This window comes from Indicator indicator, chromosome 22, assembly GCF_027791375.1.
Source record: "Indicator indicator isolate 239-I01 chromosome 22, UM_Iind_1.1, whole genome shotgun sequence".
Classification (NCBI taxonomy): domain Eukaryota; kingdom Metazoa; phylum Chordata; class Aves; order Piciformes; family Indicatoridae; genus Indicator; species Indicator indicator.
The window spans coordinates 17,810,732-17,830,830 of NC_072031.1; the positions used below are offsets into that span (position 1 = coordinate 17,810,732).

Genomic DNA, 20,099 nt, shown 5'->3' on the forward strand with positions numbered 1-20,099 from the left:
CCCTCTCTAGGGGCACTCACAAGGATTTAGGGGCCTGAAGCCTGGCATTGAGGCACAAAGGCTCAGTGCTCTTTGGTGCTTGGGGACAGTGGCAGCCAACAGGGAAGGGTGGGGAAGGAGGTGGTGAGTGCCTGTGCCACCCTGTCAGGCTCCTGTGGGCAGTGGGAAGGAGGCAGCCTGGCAGCCCCTGGGAGCCATGGCTCTGTGTGCCCAGCACACGGGGTTAGAGACTCCCCACCTACAGCTGCCAGGGCTGTGCCACCTGCCTGCTCCCCTTTGCCCCTGGCAGCTTTCCCCTTGGCTGTTGCTGTCCCTGCAGGCTCAGCTGTGGGCGCTGGGCACCGGGAACATGGATGCCAACTTCTCCCAGCAGCTCCCTGGTCCCTCCAGGCTGCCAGGGTGGGAGAGGAGACCCCAGCACAAAACCTAGGGAGGCAGGGCAGGGTCGGTATCACCGTGCAGGGTGGAGGAGGCGATGCCAAGGTGTCTGGGGCACGTGGTGCTCCCTGGTGAGTCCAAACCAGGCTGTGCCCCGCGGGAACAGCAGGCCCACGTGCCATCTGGGGGTATTAATAGTGCCAGAGCCTTGGCTGCTGTGCCAGGGCAGGGGATGTGTGGCAGGGCTGCAGGAGCACATGTTATCCCTGGGCATAACCCTACTGCCTGGCATCTCTGCCTGCCCCATCCCAGCCAACACCAGCTGCACAGCCCTGCTGCTGCCTCTTGCCCCTCTGACCCAGTGTGGGCACAGTCCTGTGCCAGGGTAATACCAAGCCATCTGAGGACAACCCCATGCCATGGCAATGCCAGGTCAGCTGTGAACATCCCTGTGCCATGGTAGTTCCAGGCCAGCCATGGATAGCCCCACAGCAGTGCCAGGCTGACTGTGGACAGCCTTGTGCCACAGCAGTGGCAGGCCAGCTCAGGATAGTGCCAGGCTGGTCATGGAGAGCCATAGCAGTACCAGGCTGGCCAATGACAGCCCAATGCTACAGCTGTACCAGGTCAGCCATGGACAGCCTCATGCCATGGCAGTGCCAGGCCGTCTGGGGACAGCTCCATGCCACAGGAGAGATGGGAAGCCCAGAGCTCCCCTGGCACTTGCAGGAGGGCTGAGCTGTGGCACAGTGCCAAGGCTGACCTGGGGCCATGCCACCCTGCAGGACAGGACATGTGGGGGCCTGGGAGCAGCAGGCCTGGCCTGGTACTGCCATGGCATGGGGCTGGTTCAAGGCACCCAGTGCCAGGCTGGGGCAGATGCCAGCACTGGAGGCAGCCTGTGCCAGGCATGGCACCCTTGGGGGATGTGTCCAGAACTGAGCCAGCCTGTGGGTGCCAGGGGCAGGGTGGGTGAAGTCTGCAGGTAGCTGTGCCAGATCCTGCAGGTGTGTGGTGCTGGGGTACTGGTGCCCGTGCTGGGCTGGAAGTGCCACACCAGGAGGTGCCACACCAGGACCCCTGTGGCAGGATGCTGGGGGTACACTGGGGGCAGCTACTATACTGGGATGCAGTTACCCTTCCTGGGATGCAGGCATTGTACTGGGATGTGCAGAGCTGTACTGGGATGTGCAGATCTGTACTGGGATGTGCAGAGCTGTACTGGGATACTGGGATGTGCAGAGCTGTACTGGGATGTGCAGAGCTGTACTGGGATGTGCATAGCCATACTGGGATGTGCAGATCTGTACTGGGATGTGCACAGCTGTGCTGGGATGTGCATAGCCATACTGGGATGTGCAGAGCTGTACTGGGATGTGCACAGCTGTACTGGGATGTGCAGAGCTGTGCTGGGATGTGCATAGCCGTACTGGGATGTGCAGAGCTGTACTGGGATGTGCAGAGCTGTACTGGGATGTGCAGAGCTGTGCTGGGATGTGCAGAGCTGTGCTGGGATGTGCACAGCTGTACTGGGATGTGCAGAGCTGTACTGGGATGTGCACAGCCGTACTGGGATGTGCAGAGCTGTACTGGGATGTGCACAGCTGTACTGGGATGCAGGAACCATTCCAGGAGGTGGTTGCTGTACTGGGATGTGTGCAGCAGTACTGGGCTGGAGGTACCAGCCAGGATTTGGGCACTTACTGAGGTGCAGGAACCATACTGGGATGCAGGTACCAGTACCAGGATGCAGGTGCCAGTACCAGGATGCAGGTGCCATACTGGAATGCAGGTATCAGTACCAGGATGCAGGTACCTGTACCAGGATGCAGGTGCCATACGGGATGCAGGTGCCCGTACCGGGATGCAGGTGCCACCCCAAGCTGCCGGTGCCCGGTACCAGTCCCCCCGTGCCATATCTCGGGGCTCGGGACGGCCGGCGGGGCGGGTCCCGGTTCCCCGGTGATGTTGGTTGGGGTGGAGGGGCAAGCGGGAAGCGCTGCGCCGTGCGCTGCGGCGGGGGCGGCTCCGTTCGGCTCCGCTCCCGCCCCCGCCGCCGCCGCCGCCGCCCCGCTGCCATCGGCGGCTCCCGGCGCCGCCGCCTCTCGCAGCTCCCTCCCGGACCCGCCGCAACGCGGGGCTGGCGGGGAGAGTCCCCCCCGCTCCCGCCGCCCCCGCCGCCCGCGCCGCTCCCCTGCCCGGTTCGCCGGCCCCGGGCGCGGGTGAGCGGCGGAGCCCCCCGCCCGCCGGGTGCATGGACAGGAGCTCCCTGCTCCAGCTCATCCAGGAGCAGGTGAGAGCGGTGCCGGGGGCAGCGGGCACCGGGCAGCGCTGCCAGGGAAGGAGGGTGGCCACCGGGGGCACATCTCCGGGAGGGGCCGCCGGGTACCGGGCATCGCTGCCCGGGGTGTATTGGATGGCGGGGGGGAGGGGGGGGATGATGCTGGCAAGCACCGGGCACGGCTGCCGCGCAGCGGGCAGAGCTGCCAGCCCACAGCGGGTACCGCGCCCGCTGCCCCCCTCTCAGCACCCCCCGGCACCCCCTACTCAGCACCCTCCCTGGTCCCTACCCCCACAGCACTACCCCGGGTGACTGGGGGGGACCCTTGCCCCCCGTTACGCCGCTGAGGCCGCGCAACTCAGCTCACTTGTGCCCTCCTCCTCAACCCCAGCGCTCCCCCTCCCCGGCCGTATCCTCAAGGACGGAGGGTGCTGAACCCCAGGTGTAGGATGAGCCCCCGGGGGCTGCCGTGGGGCTCGGTGCCCACCCCCAGCCCCCCGGTGATGCTCGCTTTGGTGGGGGGCTGCGTCCAGCTCCCGTGACCTGATTGCAGGATCAGGCCGCGTAGCAACAACGCTGCGTAGCGCTGGGGGCTCCGCTCCCCTGGGCAGGATCAGGACCCCCTCCGCTGGGGCGTTACCATCCTCTGTGCCCCGGCCCGGCCCCCGGTGCTCGTTTGCCTGCTCCCTTTATACCCCACCCCCTCCCCAACCCCCGGGGCCGAGCTGGAAGCTCTGCCCTGGGCATGGGGAGGGAATTTTCGGGGGGTCAGGAATCTTCACAGACCCCTCCCCTCCCCCCGGCTGGCTCCATGACCTTGGCCGAGTTCCCCCCGGCCTCCCCAGCCTGGGTTTTGCTGTGCTGTCCCCTGTGACACCCCACGGGTGGGTGCTGTCCCCCGTGTCACCTCACCCCCGGGTGTGGGGGCTCTGAGCCCCCTCGGGATGAGCAGAGCAGGACTTGGGAATGCCCAGCAGGGCCGAGGAGCTGGGGGGCTACGGATGGGGCACCCCCTCGGGAGGTTGGAAGGAGTCAGTGGCGCTGGAGGGGGGGAAGCCGCATCCTGAAAGCAGGGAGAGGCTTCGCGGCTGCTCCAGGAGCTCTTTCGGGGCCGGTGAAATGGGGACGGTGCCTACTAGGGCCCGGCGTGGCACACACGTGGCACCTGTGGGGTGGCATATGGGAGGCATGAGGGATGGGGGACACTGGAGTGCTGCTGCACCCCAGTAAGTGGCTGTGCTCTCGTGTGCTGGTGGCGGTTATGGGGATGCAAGAGCTGTCTGCACCTTGCACTCTGTACCCCACATCCCCCATCCTGCACCCCACTTCCCGCCCTGAACTCCCCATCTCACATCCCACTCTGCACCCCACTTCCCACCCTGCTCCCCACCCCCACTCTGCACCCTGCATCCTGCACCCCACACCCTGCATCCTGCACCCCACGCTCTGCATCCTGTACCCCACATCCCACCCTGCAGCCCCATCCCAGCCTGCACCTACATCCCAGCCTGCACCCATGCTGGCTTCAGGCAGAGGTTCTGGGCAGCCGGACACTCTTGTGGATGAGGCTGTAGGCTGTGTGACCAGAGGGCACAGGGGGGTGGGGTACAGTGCCGTGCCCCCAGCGCACCCTCTGTGCCCATCCCACGAGGCTGTTCCCAATACTTCCTTCTGTAGGGAATGAAGGAGCAGATCCCAACACACCCCACAGAGCGATGCTGTGGAGTGCAGGGTGCCAGCCACCCTCCAGCTGTGCTCCTGCCACCCGTGCCCTTTCCCTGTCCCCATGCTCCTTGTGCCACCCTGAGCTCTTTGTCTCTGTGAGCAGGACCCTGCTGGGTGTCCTATGGTGCTGGGTGCCCCATGGTGTGATGCCCGGAGTGCTCAGGGTGCCCAGGCAGTGCTGGGGGCCCTGAGGATGGTGCAAGGTGCCTGGGCACACTGGAGCAGGTGGTGAAGGTGTGCAGGAGGAGGAGGCAGTGCCAGGGCTGCACGTGTGTTTAGCTTGGTGGCTTCCTGGCTGGCAGGCTGCTGGCGGCCAGGAATAACTGAGTGGGAGAGTGGTGGCTGTGCCACAGGGAGAAGAGGAGGCTGGCACAGCACGGGGTGCCTGCGTGGCACACCCACAAAGCATGGATCAACCACATGGCACAGGGCATAGCCATGGCTCAGGGCACTCATGTGGCTTGTGGCACCTGCATGGCACACCCACGTGGCAGAGGGTGCCCATATGACATGGGACAAGCATGTGGCATGGGGCAAACACATGATACAGGGCATAGCCATGTCATGGGCACTTGTGCCTTGAGGCACTGATGTGGCATGGGGCACCTGCATGGCACACCCATGTGGCATGGGGTAGCTACATGGCACAGGGACAGCCATGGCATGGAGTACTCATGTGAATTGCACTCTGCATGGTACAGAACACAGGGCACCTCTGTGGCATGGGATACCCTCATGGCACAGGGCATCTGCATGGCATGGGGCACCTATGTGGCACAGGGCAGTTACATGGCATGGGGCACTCAGAACAGAGCACCCACATGGCACCCACATGGTATGGGGTACAGGGTGGGTGCAGGTTGTAGCCCCTCTCACAGAGGCAGGGCTACATGGCATGGGGTGCCATGTGATAGCACCAGGCTTGCTGCCAGGGTGATGGGCACCAGAAGGTCTCCCTGGCTGATCAGGGAGCACAGCCTGGCACCCTGGTGACTGCCTGTGCCATGCCACAGCTGGATCCTGAGCACACCGCTTCATCAGGGTGACCTCTGCCAGCCTGGCACCCTGGTGACTGCCTGTGCCATGCCCACAGCTAGACCCCAAGCACATCACTTCATCAGGGTGACCTCTGCCAGCCTGGCACCCTGGTGACTGCCTGTGCCATGCCCACAGCTGGACCCCAAGCACATCACTTCATCAGGGTGACCTCTGCCAGCCTGGCACCCTGGTGACTGCCTGTGCCATGCCCACAGCTGGACCCCGAGCACACCGGCTTCATCGGGGTGGAGACCTTTGCCAGCCTGGTGCACAGCCATGAGCTGCCCCTGGACCCTGCCAAACTGGACATGTTGGTGGCCCTGGCCCAGGGCAACGACGAGGGGCAGGTCTGCTATCAGGAACTGGTAGACCTGGTCAGTGCCGGGGGACTGCGGGGACCGGGGGTGAGCGGCCAGGTGCCAGCCCGGGGTGGGCACCGGGCACCTCCCTGTGCCCTTGGGGAGCGGGGCGGGGGGGGCGGACGTCGGTGGGCCGATGGCACCGCCTTGGGGTGGCGGCGGCGGCGGGCGGCGGGTGGCCCAAGCCGCCCCTGCGGTCCCCGCGGGCACGGCCTCTCTCCGCAGATCAGCAGCAAACGTTCGAGCAGCTTCAAGCGTGCCATCGCCAACGGGCAGCGTGCCCTGCCCCGGGACGTGCTGCTGGACGAGACCGGCCTGGGCATCTACAAACGCTTCGTGCGCTACGTGGCCTACGAGATCCTGCCCTGCGAGATGGACAGGCGCTGGTACTTCTACCAGCACCGCTCCTGCCCGCCCCCCGTCTTCATGGCAGCCGTCACCCTCACACAGGTACCCACCGACTGCTGCCCGCCCGCGGGACCCAGCCCTGCTGCCCATGGGCTGGGTGGGATGGCTGAGCCTGGCTGTGACCTCCTGGTGCCTGCAGCAGGGTGACCTGGGATGGGCAGGATGGGTGACCCCTGGTTGTGATGTCCTGGTGCCCACAGCAGGGTGGAGATCTGGGGTGGGCAGGATGGGTGACCCTGGGTGTGATGTCCTGGTACCCTGGGGTAAAGAGTGGGTGCCCCGGGTTGTGCTGTGCCACTGGCCATGGAGGGTTTACACTAAGGGCAGAGAAGTTGGGTGACAGTGGTTGTGATGTCCCAGTGCCCGTACCCAGCCTCAGACCCAGAGCAGAGGGCACATGTGCTCCCAGTGGTGATGTCCTGGTGGCCATGCGGGGCAGTGGGGTTGGGTGCCCTCAGTGGTGATATCCTGGTGGCCATGCGGGGCACAGACCCGGAGCAGTGGTGCTGGGTGCCCCCAGTGGTGATGTCCTGGTGGCCGTGGGGGGTTCAGACCTGGAGTGGAGGTGCCAGGTGAGGCCGCTCCAGGACAAAGGAACAGGGCCGGTGGGGCTCTGTGGGTGCCGGCGGTGCCAGCCCTGGCCGTTGGCACAGATCATCGTGTTCCTGTGCTACGGTGCCCGGCTGAACAAGTGGGTGCTGCAGACCTACCACCCCGAGTACATGAAGAGTCCTCTCGTCTACCACCCCGGGTACCGGGCGCGCGCCTGGCGCTTCCTCACCTACATGTTCATGCACGTGGGGTAGGTCCTTGCGGGGCACAGGGTGGCACCCGGGGGGCTGCGTGTCCCGAGCCACCTCCTGTGCCCTGCTGTGCCCGGGCAGGCTGGAGCAGCTGGGGTTCAACGCCCTCCTGCAGCTGATGATTGGGGTGCCCCTGGAGATGGTGCATGGCATCCTGCGCATCAGCTTCCTCTACCTGGCTGGCGTCCTGGCAGGTGGGTGTGTGCCAGCCTGGGGAGGGGCTGGGGGTGTGCCCATTGGATCCCAGCTCTAGCCCCGGGCTGGGCATGGGGAGATGCGCCCTGAGATGGAGGGGGTGGGGGGCCAGTGGGGGCTTCGCTCGCTGCCCGCTCTGGACTGCTGGGTCCTGCCCAACCCCAGGGTGGGGCCCGGGGTGAGGCAGCTCCTAATTAATGACTGAATGTGGCTGATATTTAATGAGCCCCTGCTGAGCCCTGCCCCTGCCTGCAGGCTCCCTCACTGTCTCCATCACGGACATGCGGGCACCCTTGGTTGGGGGCTCAGGGGGCGTCTATGCCCTCTGCTCGGCTCATCTCGCCAACGTTGTCATGGTCAGCACCTGGCATCATTGGGGGGATCATTGGGGGCACCGAGGTGGGGGGGGGCGGCACCACAGTGGGACCGTGGGGACAGTCATGTGGGGTGGGTGGCATTTGGTGGCATTGTAGGGTGGGCAGCATGGTGTGACACTGAGGGGTGGATATTGTGGGGTGGCATCATGGGGTGGGCACCATTGTAAAGGAGAGGGAGCACTTAGGGTGGTATCATGGGGTGGGGGGCTGTGGGCAGCAGGGTGTGACACTGAGGGGTAGGTGTTGTGGGGTGGCATCATGGGGTGAGCACCATTGTAGAGGAGAGGGAGCACTTAGGGTGGTATGGGGTGGGGGGCTGTGGGCAGCAGGGTGTGACACTGAGGGGTAGGTGTTGTGGGGTGGCATTATGGGGTGGGCACCATTGTAAGGGAGAAGGAGCACTTAGGGTGGCATCATGGGGTGGTTGTGGGTGGGCAGCAGGGTGTGACATTGGGGTTGAGTGCTGTGGGGTGGCATTGAGGGTGAATGCCATTGTAGGGTGGGCAGCATGGTGTGATATTGGGGAGGGGATGCCATGGGGTGGGCACCATCACAATCATAGTGGGGACTACCTGGGGTGGCATCATGGGGTGGGCAGCATGGTGTGACATAGGGTGGGGGATGTTTTGGTCTTGCATCATGGGGTGGGCATCATTGTGGGAGGGGCACATTGGGTGGCATCATGGGGTGGGCATTATGGTGTGGCATTGGCATCAGGTGGGCAGTGAGTATGGCATTGGGTGGGGAATGCTTCAGGTTGACATCGTGGGGTGGGCACCATCACAGTGTGGAGCACCTTGGGTGGCATCATGGGATGGGTGTAGGTGGGCAGCATGGTGTGGCATTGGGTGGGGAACGATTTAGGTTAGCATCATGGTGTGGGCAGCATGGTGTGGCATTGGGTGGGGGATGCTTTAGGTTGGCATTATGGGATGGGCAGCAGGCTGTGACATTGGGAGGGAAATGTTTTAGGTTGGCATCACGAGGTGGGCACCATTACAGTGGGAAGCACCTTGGGTAGCATCATGGGGTGGGTGTAGGTGGTGAGGAGCAGAGAGATGGGGGTGCTCCGTGGGCCAGGGTACAGTTTCTCTGGGGCACACTGGGAGGTGCTGGTGCCAGCCCGCTCCCCAGTGCCAGGGCACCTCTGGTGCCACCCACCCCTTGTCCGTGCACACGCAGAACTGGGCCGGGATGCGCTGCCCTTACAAGCTGCTGCGGATGGTGCTGGCGCTGGTGTGCAGTGAGTACCCACCCGTGTCCCCCTCCCCCCGCGCTGGAGGTGCCCTCTCCGGGTGGGTTACATGGCGCTGAGCTCCTCCCGGCACCGTTTTGTAGTGAGCTCCGAGGTGGGGCGAGCCGTCTGGCTGCGCTTCTCCCCACCGCTGCCAGCCTCGGGCCCCCAGCCCAGCTTCATGGCACATCTGGCGGGCGCCATCGTGGGCATCAGCATGGGGCTGACCATCCTGCGCAGCTACGAGGAGAGCCTGCAGGACCAGTGCGGCTGGTGGGTGCTGCTCCTCTCCTACGGCACCTTCCTGCTTTTCGCTGTCTTCTGGAACATCTTCGCCTACGACTTGCTGGGGGCACAGATCCCGCCCCCCCCGTAGCCCACCCTCCTCTCCCTCCCACCCCCCCGGCACCCACCCTTTGGGTTATTTTTTGGGTTTTGTTTCGGTTCCGTCGCTGGGCCGAGCCCGGTGGAAACTGGGGAGGGAGGGAGGTGCCCCCACGCGTGTGACATGGGGACAGGACACCCACCCTCGCCCTGCCTGCCCCCTCGGTGCTAGCGAGCGCGTTGGGCACTCCCCCCTCCACCCCCACCACGGGCTGCATCCCCACTCCCTCTCTCTTACAAATCCTGCCAAGCCTCCCCCCCCTCCCCCTTCCGCTGTGACCCTCCCCAAAGGCTGCTCCAGTTCCGTTGTGCCCCCTCGGGAAGGAGACAGGCAGGGAGGGGGATTTGGAGGAGGGAAACCCCCCTGCTTGCTTCTGTCAGCCCCTCGCCGGGGAGGGGGGGTTCAGGGAAGGGAAGGGGGTGGGGGTGTGATTCGTTTGCCCCCACCCTCACCCCAAGGACCTGCACTTTGAGCCGGACTGGTGCCAAAAGAGGAGGATTTATTTTTCTATGCCAAAATAAATATAAATAAAAGGGAAAAAAAGGGGAAAAATAATTAAAAAAGAGTAAGGGAGAGGCTGGGGAGAGCCCGGAGGCTGGGCTGAGACTGGCACAACTCATGGCAGCAGACCCTCCCCCCCACACACCCCCTTGCCCATCCTTGTTTCCCCTCCCCTCGCTTTGCTGCCCTCCCCACGGCGGGGGTTTGCCCCAGGATGGGGGCGTGGGGGGTGGGAAGTAAAACCAACCCCGCTCCAATCTCCCCCCCCGTGCCCCCCCAGACCTTTTTGGAGTATAAATAAATATTTTGCACACTGACCGAGCCTGTGTCTCTGTGGGGGGGGAGGGGGGAGAAGGGGTCACCCCTGGCATCCTCCCTCTATCCCCGCAAGCCAAGCCCTGCTGGTTTAATAAGGGTGGGCAGAGGGTGGGCACAGGGCAGGGGGTGTGGGCAGCCAGGAATGGGATTTACTGGAGCAGAAGACTCTGGGATACGTGAAACGGCACCCGGGGCGGGGGTGGGCGCGGGGGGGTGGCAGTGGGGGGTGTGATAAGGGGTGAGGGGCTCGTGTGTCTGGGAAGCCAAGACCCCCTCCACTCCCCAGCCCCACACGCTCCAGCGCACCCCCCGCTATGGCTGCAGGCAGCCAACCGATTCACCTCTCCCCCAATCCAGGCAGCACCGCCCCTCCCCCACCCTGTACCCCCATCCAGTCCTCCCCACAGACCACCCCCCTTCTCTGTATTCCACGCCCCTCTCTACTTCCCCATGGTCTCCCGTCCAGCCTCGCCTCCCCATCCACCCTCTCTCACTCTTCTACAGCCCCCCCCCTCACCATCAAACCCCAGATCCTCCCTGTACCCCAGATCCTCCCACCCAGACCCCCCACCCCCTCTTCAGTCCACCCTCCCCATCCAGCCCCCTCCGAACACCCTCCCATCAAACCTCACACTCATCTGTATCCCTCACCCCTCCTGCAACCCCCCAGCCCCTCTTCCACTTCCACCCCTGCATTTACCCTCTCTTACCCTTCTGCAGCGCCCCCATCCAACCCCACACCCCCACTGCACCCCCAGACTCCCCTCTCCCCCCCTCCCCTCCCCTTTTCTTCCCTCCCTTCCTTCCTCCTACTCTCCCATCCCCCCCACTTACCCTCTCCCACCCTTCTGCACCCCCCCTTCCCATCAAACCCCAGTCTCACCCCATATCCCCTGCACCCCCTTCATGTTCCCCAAATCCTCCTTCCACCCCCTCGTCCATGCATCCAATCCGCCCAATCTAGTCCTAAACCCGTGTCCCGCCCCCTCCCCCTGGCCCCGCCCCTTAGACCACACCTACCAGTCACAATCCACACCCACCGGTCCCAAGAGTCACTGTCATTGGTCCTACTTATCCATCCATCAACCCAGAATACCAATCACAGACTCCACCTCTCCACACTCCATAACCGTCCCCGCCCACTCTGTGGAGACACATCTCCTCCCTTACCACGCCCCAAGTCCCAGTCCCCGTTTCTCATTGGCTCTAGTCGGCCACTCGTCATCCCCGCCCGCCAACCACAGACTCTGTGGCTGCATCTCAGCCCCCGCCCCCTGATCTGACCTCCGCCCCCCTCCGTCCCCGCCCCCGGCGCGTTCCCAGCACCGCCCCGCTGCGGCCCGGCCCCGGAAGCGGCGCGGCGGGGGCGGAGGTGGCGGCGGCCGCTGTCGCAGTGCGCGGCCGGAGCTGCGGAGGCGCCGGCCCCAGCGGGCCAGGCCAGGCCGGGCCGGGCTGGGCCGGGCTGGGTCTGGTGGTGCCATGAAGGGGAAGGAGGAACGGGAAGGCGGCGCGGCGGGGCCCGGAGCGGCGGGGCCGGGAGGTGGGGGTGCAGGGGGCGGTAGCCCCGAGAAGAGCCACAGCGCGCAGGAGCACAAGGAGCAGGGCAACCGGCTCTTCGGCGGCCGCAAGTACCCCGAGGCCGCCGCCTGCTATGGACGCGCTATCGTGAGTCCAGGGGCGTCCTCACCCCGGGACGGGACCACCGGGAAGGGACTCTCGGAGATGGGACACGGCCCCCCGCCCCGCCTGGGCCTGGCCTGGGTCCCCACGGGACAGGACACCCCCTGGGTCTGTCCTGCTCTGGATCTTCCGGGGACGGGACCCTTGACCCTCACCCACGTCTCTGGCCGGGGGTTTCCGCGGGACAGGACCTGCCGGGACTGGACAACCTCTATGGGATGGGCCTGGCCTGGGCGGCCTCAGGGGTTGAAACCTCCTGGCCTTGATGCTCAACGCTGGGCCTGGATCCTTGCTGGGTCTGGACCCATTCCCATCTCCAGGTTTTGGTCTGCCCCTGGGAAAAAAAACCCTGCCCCTGGCCTGGATACCTGCCTCTCGTCCTGGCCTGGGCTCTCCCGGGACAGAACACCTTTGGCCTAGATGCCCGTCCTCAGGCCTGTATGCCCTGCTTGGGCATGGCCTTTCCCACTTTGGCCTGGACTACTTCCCCTTGGCCTGGCCTGGAGCTGGTTCCCTGCCTGGCCTTGGACAGCCCTCAGCCAGGCCTGCCCTACAACCAGGCTCTGAGCTGGACTCTGCCTGAACCTGTCCCTTCCCCCTCCCTTCCCCAGCCATATACCTAGGCTGGGCTTGGCAGTGCAGACCCACCCTGGGATGGAGGGGCTCCAGCACCTGGTGCCAGGGGGTCTGTGCCCTCTCCAGGGGTGTGACACAAGCTGCCCCATGGGAAGTGTCCCCATCTTGTTCCCCACTGATCCCAGGGCTCCAGCACCTGGTGTCAGGGGTTCTTGTCCCCTGCTCTGGGTGTGTGACACAGGCTGCTTCATGGGAACCATCCCCAGCTTGTCCCACGTGGATCCTAGCAACTGCCTGCAAGGTGCCAGCCTGAGTGGGCACTGCTGGCTGTCCCCAGGCCCACAGCATTGCACAGGCAGCTCACCCTGTCCCCCTGCCCTGTCGCTGCCATGCCATGGCGGGCAGGGGGCGGTTGCTGTGCCCAGCCCCTGCAGGGCTGTCACCTTTATCACCCTGCAGAACCGCAACCCCCTGGTTGCTGTCTACTACACCAACCGTGCCCTCTGCTACCTGAAGATGCAGCAGCACGACAAGGCCCTGGCCGACTGCAAACGCGCCCTGGAGCTGGACGGGCAGTCGGTGAAGGCTCACTTCTTCCTGGGCCAGTGCCAGATGGAGATGGAGAACTATGATGAGGCCATTGCCAACCTGCAGAGAGGTTGGTGAGGAGAAGGGTGCCAGTGCTGTCACCTCCACCCATCCAGCCACCAGGAATGGCACAGGGATGGCGAGAGGGATGCCAGTGCTGGCTCTGGAATTGTAGAACTCCAGTTTGGGTTGGGAGGGAGCTTAAAGATCATCCAGTGCCAACCCTCTGCCAACACCTCCCACCAGCACAGCATGCTCAAGTCCTCATCCAGCCTGGCCTTCAGCACCTCCAGGGAGGAGGCAGCCACAGCCTCCCTGGGCAACCTGTGCCAGTCTCTCCCCACCCTCACTCCAAACAATTTCTTCCTCCTCTCCATTCTCACTCTCCCCTCTCCCAGCTCAAAGCCATTGTCCCTTGTCCTGGCATTCCCAGACCTTGTCCAAAGTCCCTCCCCAGCTCTCCTGGAACCCTTTCAGGTACTGGAAGGCTGCTCTGAGGTCTCCCTGGAGCCTTCTCTTCTCCAAGCTGAACAGCCCCAACTCTCCCAGCCTGTCCCCACAGGGGAGCTTCTCCAGCCCTCTGATCATGTTGATCCTCTGATGATCCTTTGGACCCTCTCCAGCAGCTCCAGGTCCTTCTTGTGCTGGGGGCCCCAGAGCTGGAGGCAGTGCTGCAGGTGGGGTCTGAGCAGAGCAGAGCAGAGGGGCAGAATCCCCTCCCTGTGCTGCTGCTCTCCCTGCTCTGGCTGCAGCTCAGCACACAGCTGGCTCTGGGCTGCCAGTGACCACTGCTGGCTCCTGGGGACTTTGTCACCAACTGACACCCCCAGGGCCTTCTCCTTAAGGCTGCTCTCGAGTCTGGATTTGTGCTTGGGCTTGCCCTGCCCCAGGTGCAGGACCCAGGCTGCCTTTTCTCTTCCCCAGCCTACAACCTGGCCAAGGAGCAGAGGCTGAACTTTGGGGACGACATCCCCAGCGCGCTGCGCATCGCCAAGAAGAAAAGGTGGAACAGCATCGAGGAGAGGAGGATCAACCAGGAGAACGAGCTGCACTCCTACCTCACCAGGCTCATCATGGCTGAGAAGGAGAGGTACAGCCCTGGGGAAGTTGCTGCCACCTCCAGAGGCTTTTTGTTTGCTTCAGTGCCACAGAGCTGGCAGGGCTGCGTGTGCAGCACAGGAGGTGCAGGGAGAACCCTGCAGCAGGGGAGGGGGGGTTGTTTTCCCCCCAGCTCCTCTGACCCCCAACTTCTGTCCTAGGGAGCTGGCAGAGTGCCAGAAGGCTCAGCTGGAAGAGAGCGCAGATGAGAGCCGGAGCCGAGTGCAGCTGGCCAGCATCGAGGCCAAGCACGTGAGCAGGGGGCAGGGGAGCCAGGCCTTCCTCCTCCCATCCTCATCCCCTGCCAGGGGAGCCAGGCCTTCCTCCTCCCATCCTCATCCCCTGCCAGGGGAGCCAGGCCTTCCTCCTCCCATCTTCATCCCCTGCCAGGGGAGCCAGGCCTTCCTCCTCCCATCCTCATCCCCTGCCAGGGGAGCCAGGCCTTCCTCCTCCCATCCTCATCCCCTGCCAGGGGAGCCAGGCCTTCCTCCTCCCATCCTCATCCCCTGCCAGGGGAGCCAGGCCTTCCTCCTCCCATCCTCATCCCCTGCCAGGGGAACCAGGCCTTCCTCCTCCCATCCTCATTCCTTGGCCTTCTCCATCCCCATGCTGTGCCAGGTGCTGCAGGTGAAAGCCAGGAGCCCCCCGGGCCGGGCACAGCTTCTCAGTCTTCTGTCTGTGTCTTTTGTGTCCCTGCCCTGTCACCTCCTGTCCCTGCCCAGCAGCACTGACTCCTGGCTGTGCTCCCCCAGCTGCTCTACCTGGTGGGCTCTGAGGGCCACAAGCAGGTCTGGGGCCTGGCAGGACACAGGGCACTAATCCTGGGATAAAAATAGTCCCAGCAGGGAAGGTTATTTTAAGCTGCATCCTGCCATGCACTTTGGCCTGGAGCTGGGGGCTGTGAAGACAGAGAGGCCACCAAGGACCTCACCTGCCACAGCTGCCAGCAGTGGGAGGCTTTGGGGTACAGCCCTCTACATGGGGGTGCCCTCACCCTAAGGCCTTCTTTTCCAGGAGAAGTACCTGGCAGACATGGATGAGCTCTTCTCCCAGGTGGATGAGAAGAGGAAGGTGAGTGTGTCCCCAGGGGTGCTGCCATCTTGAGCTGCTCACCAGGAACCAGCTCTGCCCTGGGCCTCCAGCTCTGCCCTGGGCCCTGCTCCCCCTTGAGCCAGCACCATAGACTCAGAGTGCTTCTGGCTGGAGAAGCCCTCCAAGGCCATCAGGTCCAACCAGCACCCTGAGAGCACCATGGCCATGACACCACACCCTGAAAGCCATCCACCCGTCTGGGGCTTGGTGCTGGGCTTGGCCAGCCCCTGCTGACCCCAGCCAGCCCCTGCTGACCCCAGCTCTGCCTCTTCTCTGCTCCAGAAGAGGGACATCCCTGACTACCTGTGTGGGAAGATCAGCTTTGAGCTGATGCGGGAGCCCTGCATCACGCCCAGCGGCATCACCTACGACAGGAAGGACATTGAGGAGCATCTCCAGGTACCACCAGCCCAGGAGGGCACTTCCCAGGAGCTTCCCTGGCTGCAGAGGCAGCTGCCTGCCCAGGTGGCTGTTGGAAAGAGGCCTTGTGCCTTGACCTGCTGGCAAGCACCTTGCTGGGGGGTGGGGTGGAAGTTCTCTCTCCTTCTTGCTTCCCCCCTGCCCTGGCATGTGCAGGGAGCCCAGCTGGCGTGCCGGGCACACGGTGTAACCAGCTCCTGCCCCTGCAGCGCGTGGGACACTTCGATCCGGTGACACGGAGCCCCCTGACCCAGGACCAGCTGATCCCCAACCTGGCCATGAAGGAGGTGATCGATGCCTTCATCTCGGAGAACGGCTGGGTGGAGGATTACTGAGGGGGCAGCGTTGTCCCCGCGGCACGGCTGGCTGGCACGGGGCTGGCACCGTGCCATCCTCGCTGCCCCCCTGCTCCAGCTGCCTGCAGACCCGGCTGGAGTGAGGCCACATCACCACCTCCCCTTGCTGTGGAGCCCCAGTGGCAGCTGGGTGGGCACCAAGGCTCCCTGGGTTTCCCTCTCTGCTGGCTCCTGGCAGTTTGCAGTGCTTGGAGGGAGCCCTGGCTGGTAGGAGCTGGCTCTGTGTGGCAGCCATGAAGGTCTTGCCACCATCCTCACCCCCGACAGAGCAGGGTTGTCCCTGGCTCTGCCAGCTGATAGTCTCCAAAGGCTGTGCCCTCCCGAGAGGTGCTGTGAGGAGCTTTGCTGGGGTGTTGCCCTCTCCATGGATGTTGGTGTTGCCTCTTCCTTCCACCTCCTGCCTGGTCAAGGTTGGGTCTTCTCCTCCTTGTAAATAGCCACTTAGTGTGGGTGGGAAACCAGCAAGATTCCAACTCCTCTCCAGCTTTTCCTGGGAAACAACTCCTCCCAGGGCTGGAAGGGGGCTGGCTCCTTGCCCAGCAGGGCCTTGGTTCCCTAGGAACAACCACCTGGGGTTGAGGATCTGCTTCACAGTGAATGAAAGCCCTTCAAAACCAAGACAAAACCCACCCAACCCACAGCCCTGTGGCCCATGGTGGCTGCAGCAGCTTGGGTAGAACCCTCCTGGCTTCTCAGCTTCCCTTGGGGGTTTGCCAATGTCAATGAAACAAAAAATAGAGAAATTAAAAAATCAGCAATAAATGGGGGAAAAAAAGAGATGGATTGGAGCTTTGTACAGGGCAAGCCAGGTGCTGCTGTTGGCCCACTAGGAACAGGTTTGTCTGGGTCTCTGCTTCTACCCATCCTGCCTGCATGGGCTGGGAGCATCTCTGCCTTCACCCACAGCATCCCAGCAGGGTGGGAGCTCTGGAGCTCCCCCAGCCCAAGCCCTGCTCCATCAGGGCACCCACAGCACAATGCCCAGGAGCACAATGCCCAGGGGGGGTTGGAAGCTCTCCACACAAGGACACTCCACAACCTCTCTGGCCAGCCTGCTCCAGCCCTCCAGCACCCTCACACCAAACAACTTTCTCCTCCTGCTCACATCCAACCTCCTGCCTGCCACTTTGTGCCCCTTGCCCCTTGTGCTGGCCCTGGGCACCACTGAGCAGAGTCTGGCCCCAGCCTCTTGCCCCTACCCACAGCTCCTTTAGCTCTTGCTGAGCATTGCTCAGCTGCCCTCTGGGGCTGCTCTTCTGCAGGCTCTCAGCCCCAGGCCCCTCAGCAGCTCTGCAGCCTCCCCTGGACTCTCTCCAGCAGTTCTCTGTCTCTCCTGAACTGGGGAGCTCAGAACTGGACCCAGGACTCCAGATATGGCCTCCCTAGGACAGGCAAAAGTGGCAGGAGAACATCCCTTGCCCTGCTGGCCACACTCCTCTTCATGGCCCCCCCAAGGACCCCTTTGGCCTTCTTGACCCCAAGGGCAGCTGGCTCATGGGGAACTTGTCCCTCAGCACTCCAAGGTCCTTCTCCTTGGAGCTGCTTCCCAGCAGGTCCCCCCTCACCTTGCCTGCTGCAGGAGGTTGTTCCTCTCCCGGGGCAGGACCCTACACTTGCCCTGGTTGAGCTTCATGAGGTTCCCTTCACTCAGCTCTCAGCCTGGGCAGGTCTCACAGCATGATGTGGTGTCAGCCACTGTGCAGGGGACACTCCATGCCTTCAGCCACGTTGCTGATGATGTTGAACAAGACTAGACCCAAAACCAACCCCTGGGAACACCACAAGTTACAGGCCTCCACCTAGACCCTGCACTGCAGATCACAACCCTCTGAGCACTTTCCTTCAGTCAGGTCTCAACCTGTCCACTCCTCTGACTCACACCTCCTGATCTTACCTATGAGGATGTTTCAGGAGACAGCATCTGGAGTGTCTCTGACGTTGAGGCAGGCACCATCCATTGCCCTCCCTCACCTATCAGACAGCTCAGACACGTGTTCACCTTCAGGACTCCATACTGACTGCTCCTGGCTGCACCCTGGGGGCAGCAGGGCCACGAAGTCCTTTGGCAGAATGACTTTAATCCAAGGGGGAAGTTAAAACCCAGTAAAAGCCTGAACTTCTTCAGGTGCTTGGTCCCAACAGCAACAGGTGAGTGGGTGGCTGCAGGCACTGCCCTTTCCTGGCAGCAGCAGGGCCACAGCTGCCACCCTGGCACGGTCTCATCATGGCTGTGATGGTGGTGGCATGTCCAGGGGCACACCCTTGGCCTGGCCAGCTCTACCCCAGGAAGGTGGAGATGAAGACGCTGGTGTCCAGGTTGAGGGTGGCGTGCCACCAGCGGTCTGGGAAGTACAGCACCTGGGGAAGAGAGGGTCCCATGGGGGCTGCCTAGCTGTGTGTCCCCCCACCCAGGGGGGCAAGGACCCTGGATGCCAGGGGCTGGCTGGCAGCAGGCTGCACCCACCTCCCCAGGGCGCAGGGTGCACTCCAGCGGCTGCTGGGCTGGGGGCAGCGTGGGGTAGGTGTGGTGCAGCCAGGCCAGGGTGGTCTCGTTGGGGTGGAAGTGGGGAGTCTGATCCGGGGGGTACAGGAACCAGCGCTGCAAAACACTGCCAATGGGGACACCTCTCCCCCTGTCCCCTCCAGCCCCTCATGGAGCTGGGGCTTCACCATCCTGCCGTGGCTGGGGACAGCTGTCGAGGTCCTGGATTCTCACCTTCCTGCCAAAGATCACCTCGGAGTAACCAGGCCCATGCCAGTGGAAGGGAACACCGGAGCCAGAGCCTGTGGTGGGAGTGTGTGTGGGGGTGATACTGGGGACCCCCTAGTCCCACACTGGGGCTCCCCCTGCCCACCACCCCTTCCACCAGACCTACCTGCAATGCCAAAGCTGTAGGCAGGGCTGGTGCCGGGGATGCGGAACGGGGGGGCCACGTACTGCTGGAAGAGGTGACCCCACTCGGTGAAGTTGTTGTCCCCAAAGAAGTAGAGGGTGTCTGGGGGAGGGGACAGGACATGGGCATGGATGAGACTGGTGGGGTGGGGTGTGGTGGGTGCCAGGACTGAGATACCCACCGCTGCCCAGCCGGGCTGGGTCCTGTGGCTTCAGCAGCTGCTCCACATACTCCTGGAAGGGCACATCCACTGCAGGCACAGAGAGCTGAGGGGGCCATGCCGGTACCCCCGGGGCAGGGGGAACTGGGGGGGGGAGCCATGCTGGTACGCCCGGGGAAGAGAGAGCTGGAGCGGGGCCGTGCCGGTAGTGACCCAGGCCCTGGCCCTCACCTTTGCGGTACGAGTAGGTGTTGGCGGTGCTGAGCCGCACCGGGCGGGCCCCAAAAGCCGCCAGCAGCTTCTCCCGGGTGCAGAGGGAACGGAAGGCCTGGGAAGGGAGAGGAAACAGCGGGACCAGGATGCTGCCACCGCCGCTACCGGGACACACCAGCCTGCGTCTCCCAACCCTCCGTGAATATTCCCGGTCCCTCTCCCGGCACTCACCGAGTTGTCCGTGACCCCGCGGAGGATGACCGGCCGGGAGAAGGCGAACCTAGGAGAGAGCATCGCACCGGGCCCCATCCCAACCCCTTTCCCCGCGGGGCACCGGGACAGGCGCCCACCCCATTCCTTCAGCAGCCTCCACCGGGACCTTCACCCTTAATCTTCTGGGTCCCACCCCCGGTACCCTGCCCAGGGCACCGGCACCTGCCCCCATCCCTCCCCACCGGCTCTGTCCCCGGTCCAGCGCCCCCCCGTACCGCTGCAGAAAGAGGGAATAGGTGAGGGAAGCATCAGCCCGCTCCACGGTGCACCGCTCCTCCTCCGGCACCGTGCCCGCCAGCCTGCAACGGGAAGCTCTGCTCTGCACCGGGCCCGGCACGGGGCTTAGTACCAACACAGCTACCCCCCCGTCCTTACCAGCCACCGTCCGGCGGGTCGGTGCTGCCCGGAGCCCAGGCCCAGGCCCAGGCCCAGGCCCAGGCCAGGGGCAGCAACAGCAGCGAAAGCAGCGGCAGGCACCGCCGCGCCATAGGGGAGCGGGAGCGGCTCCGGCACGGGCGGCAGCGCGAGCAGCAGACTACGCTTCCCGGCAGACCCCGCGAGCTCGCCACAGGGCTGGGCGCCGTGCTACGGAGACCCGCAGGGGCCAAGCCTTAAAGGTGGCGACGCCATAAAGGGAGCACAGACAAGACAAGGCCCACCGCCATTCGAGAGCGGTAGCAGCACTGGGGCGGAGCTCTCCCGAGTCCCGGTGAACCCCGCAGGCAGGTTAAGCAACGACAAGAGGCT

General features: G+C 64.0%; 3 protein-coding genes across 6 annotated transcripts; 2 read left to right on the top strand and 1 right to left on the bottom strand.

The window, feature by feature from the left end:
• Positions 1 to 2,632: 2,632 nt before the first annotated feature.
• On the top strand, positions 2,633 to 9,174 carry RHBDL1 (rhomboid like 1). 3 transcript variants are annotated; one of them, XM_054391003.1, is made up of 9 exons: positions 2,633 to 2,671; positions 4,607 to 4,609; positions 5,638 to 5,796; positions 6,007 to 6,231; positions 6,843 to 6,991; positions 7,074 to 7,186; positions 7,443 to 7,543; positions 8,747 to 8,807; positions 8,903 to 9,174. In XM_054391003.1, exons 1-9 carry the CDS (start codon positions 2,633 to 2,635, stop codon positions 9,172 to 9,174), a joined length of 1,122 nt encoding a protein of 373 aa, XP_054246978.1. The 3 variants fall into 3 exon arrangements, with proteins under 3 accessions (XP_054246978.1, XP_054246980.1, XP_054246977.1); XM_054391005.1 differs by lacking the exon at positions 6,007 to 6,231; XM_054391002.1 differs by lacking the exon at positions 4,607 to 4,609.
• A 2,307-nt stretch (positions 9,175 to 11,481) lies between these two features.
• STUB1 (STIP1 homology and U-box containing protein 1) lies at positions 11,482 to 16,574 on the top strand. Of its 2 annotated transcripts, XM_054390995.1 has the most exons (7): positions 11,482 to 11,667; positions 12,718 to 12,916; positions 13,771 to 13,936; positions 14,106 to 14,196; positions 14,959 to 15,015; positions 15,319 to 15,435; positions 15,666 to 16,574. In XM_054390995.1, exons 1-7 carry the CDS (start codon positions 11,482 to 11,484, stop codon positions 15,789 to 15,791), a joined length of 942 nt encoding a protein of 313 aa, XP_054246970.1. In that variant the 3' UTR covers positions 15,792 to 16,574. The 2 variants fall into 2 exon arrangements, with proteins under 2 accessions (XP_054246970.1, XP_054246969.1); XM_054390994.1 differs by lacking the exon at positions 11,482 to 11,667 and having other exon boundaries at positions 11,954 to 12,916.
• Positions 16,575 to 17,900: 1,326 nt separating this feature from the next.
• Positions 17,901 to 20,017, bottom strand: JMJD8 (jumonji domain containing 8). Its single transcript, XM_054390901.1, has 10 exons — positions 19,998 to 20,017; positions 19,728 to 19,937; positions 19,568 to 19,651; positions 19,311 to 19,359; positions 19,098 to 19,194; positions 18,888 to 18,956; positions 18,689 to 18,808; positions 18,529 to 18,596; positions 18,277 to 18,411; positions 17,901 to 18,170 (listed from the first exon to the last, which is right to left on the bottom strand). Exons 1-10 carry the CDS (start codon positions 20,015 to 20,017, stop codon positions 18,090 to 18,092), a joined length of 933 nt encoding a protein of 310 aa, XP_054246876.1. The 3' UTR covers positions 17,901 to 18,089.
• Between the last annotated feature and the right edge of the window lie 82 nt (positions 20,018 to 20,099).

Excerpts from the sequence above, each read along its gene's own strand:
- STUB1 (XM_054390994.1), top strand. The coding sequence starts at position 12,337 with ATGGAGGGGCTCCAGCACCTGGTGCCAGGGGGTCTGTGCCCTCTCCAG. Across the intron at positions 12,917-13,770 it reads CATTGCCAACCTGCAGAGAG|CCTACAACCTGGCCAAGGAG; the intron begins GTTGGTGAGGAG and ends TCTCTTCCCCAG. Across the intron at positions 13,937-14,105 it reads ATCATGGCTGAGAAGGAGAG|GGAGCTGGCAGAGTGCCAGA; the intron begins GTACAGCCCTGG and ends CTTCTGTCCTAG.
- RHBDL1 (XM_054391003.1), top strand. The coding sequence starts at position 2,633 with ATGGACAGGAGCTCCCTGCTCCAGCTCATCCAGGAGCAG. Across the intron at positions 5,797-6,006 it reads ATCAGGAACTGGTAGACCTG|ATCAGCAGCAAACGTTCGAG; the intron begins GTCAGTGCCGGG and ends CTCTCTCCGCAG. Across the intron at positions 8,808-8,902 it reads GGTGCTGGCGCTGGTGTGCA|TGAGCTCCGAGGTGGGGCGA; the intron begins GTGAGTACCCAC and ends ACCGTTTTGTAG.
- JMJD8 (XM_054390901.1), bottom strand. The coding sequence starts at position 20,017 with ATGGCGGTGGGCCTTGTCTT. Across the intron at positions 18,412-18,528 it reads AGGTGATCTTTGGCAGGAAG|CGCTGGTTCCTGTACCCCCC; the intron begins GTGAGAATCCAG and ends AGTGTTTTGCAG. Across the intron at positions 18,171-18,276 it reads GCACCCTGCGCCCTGGGGAG|GTGCTGTACTTCCCAGACCG; the intron begins GTGGGTGCAGCC and ends TCTCTTCCCCAG.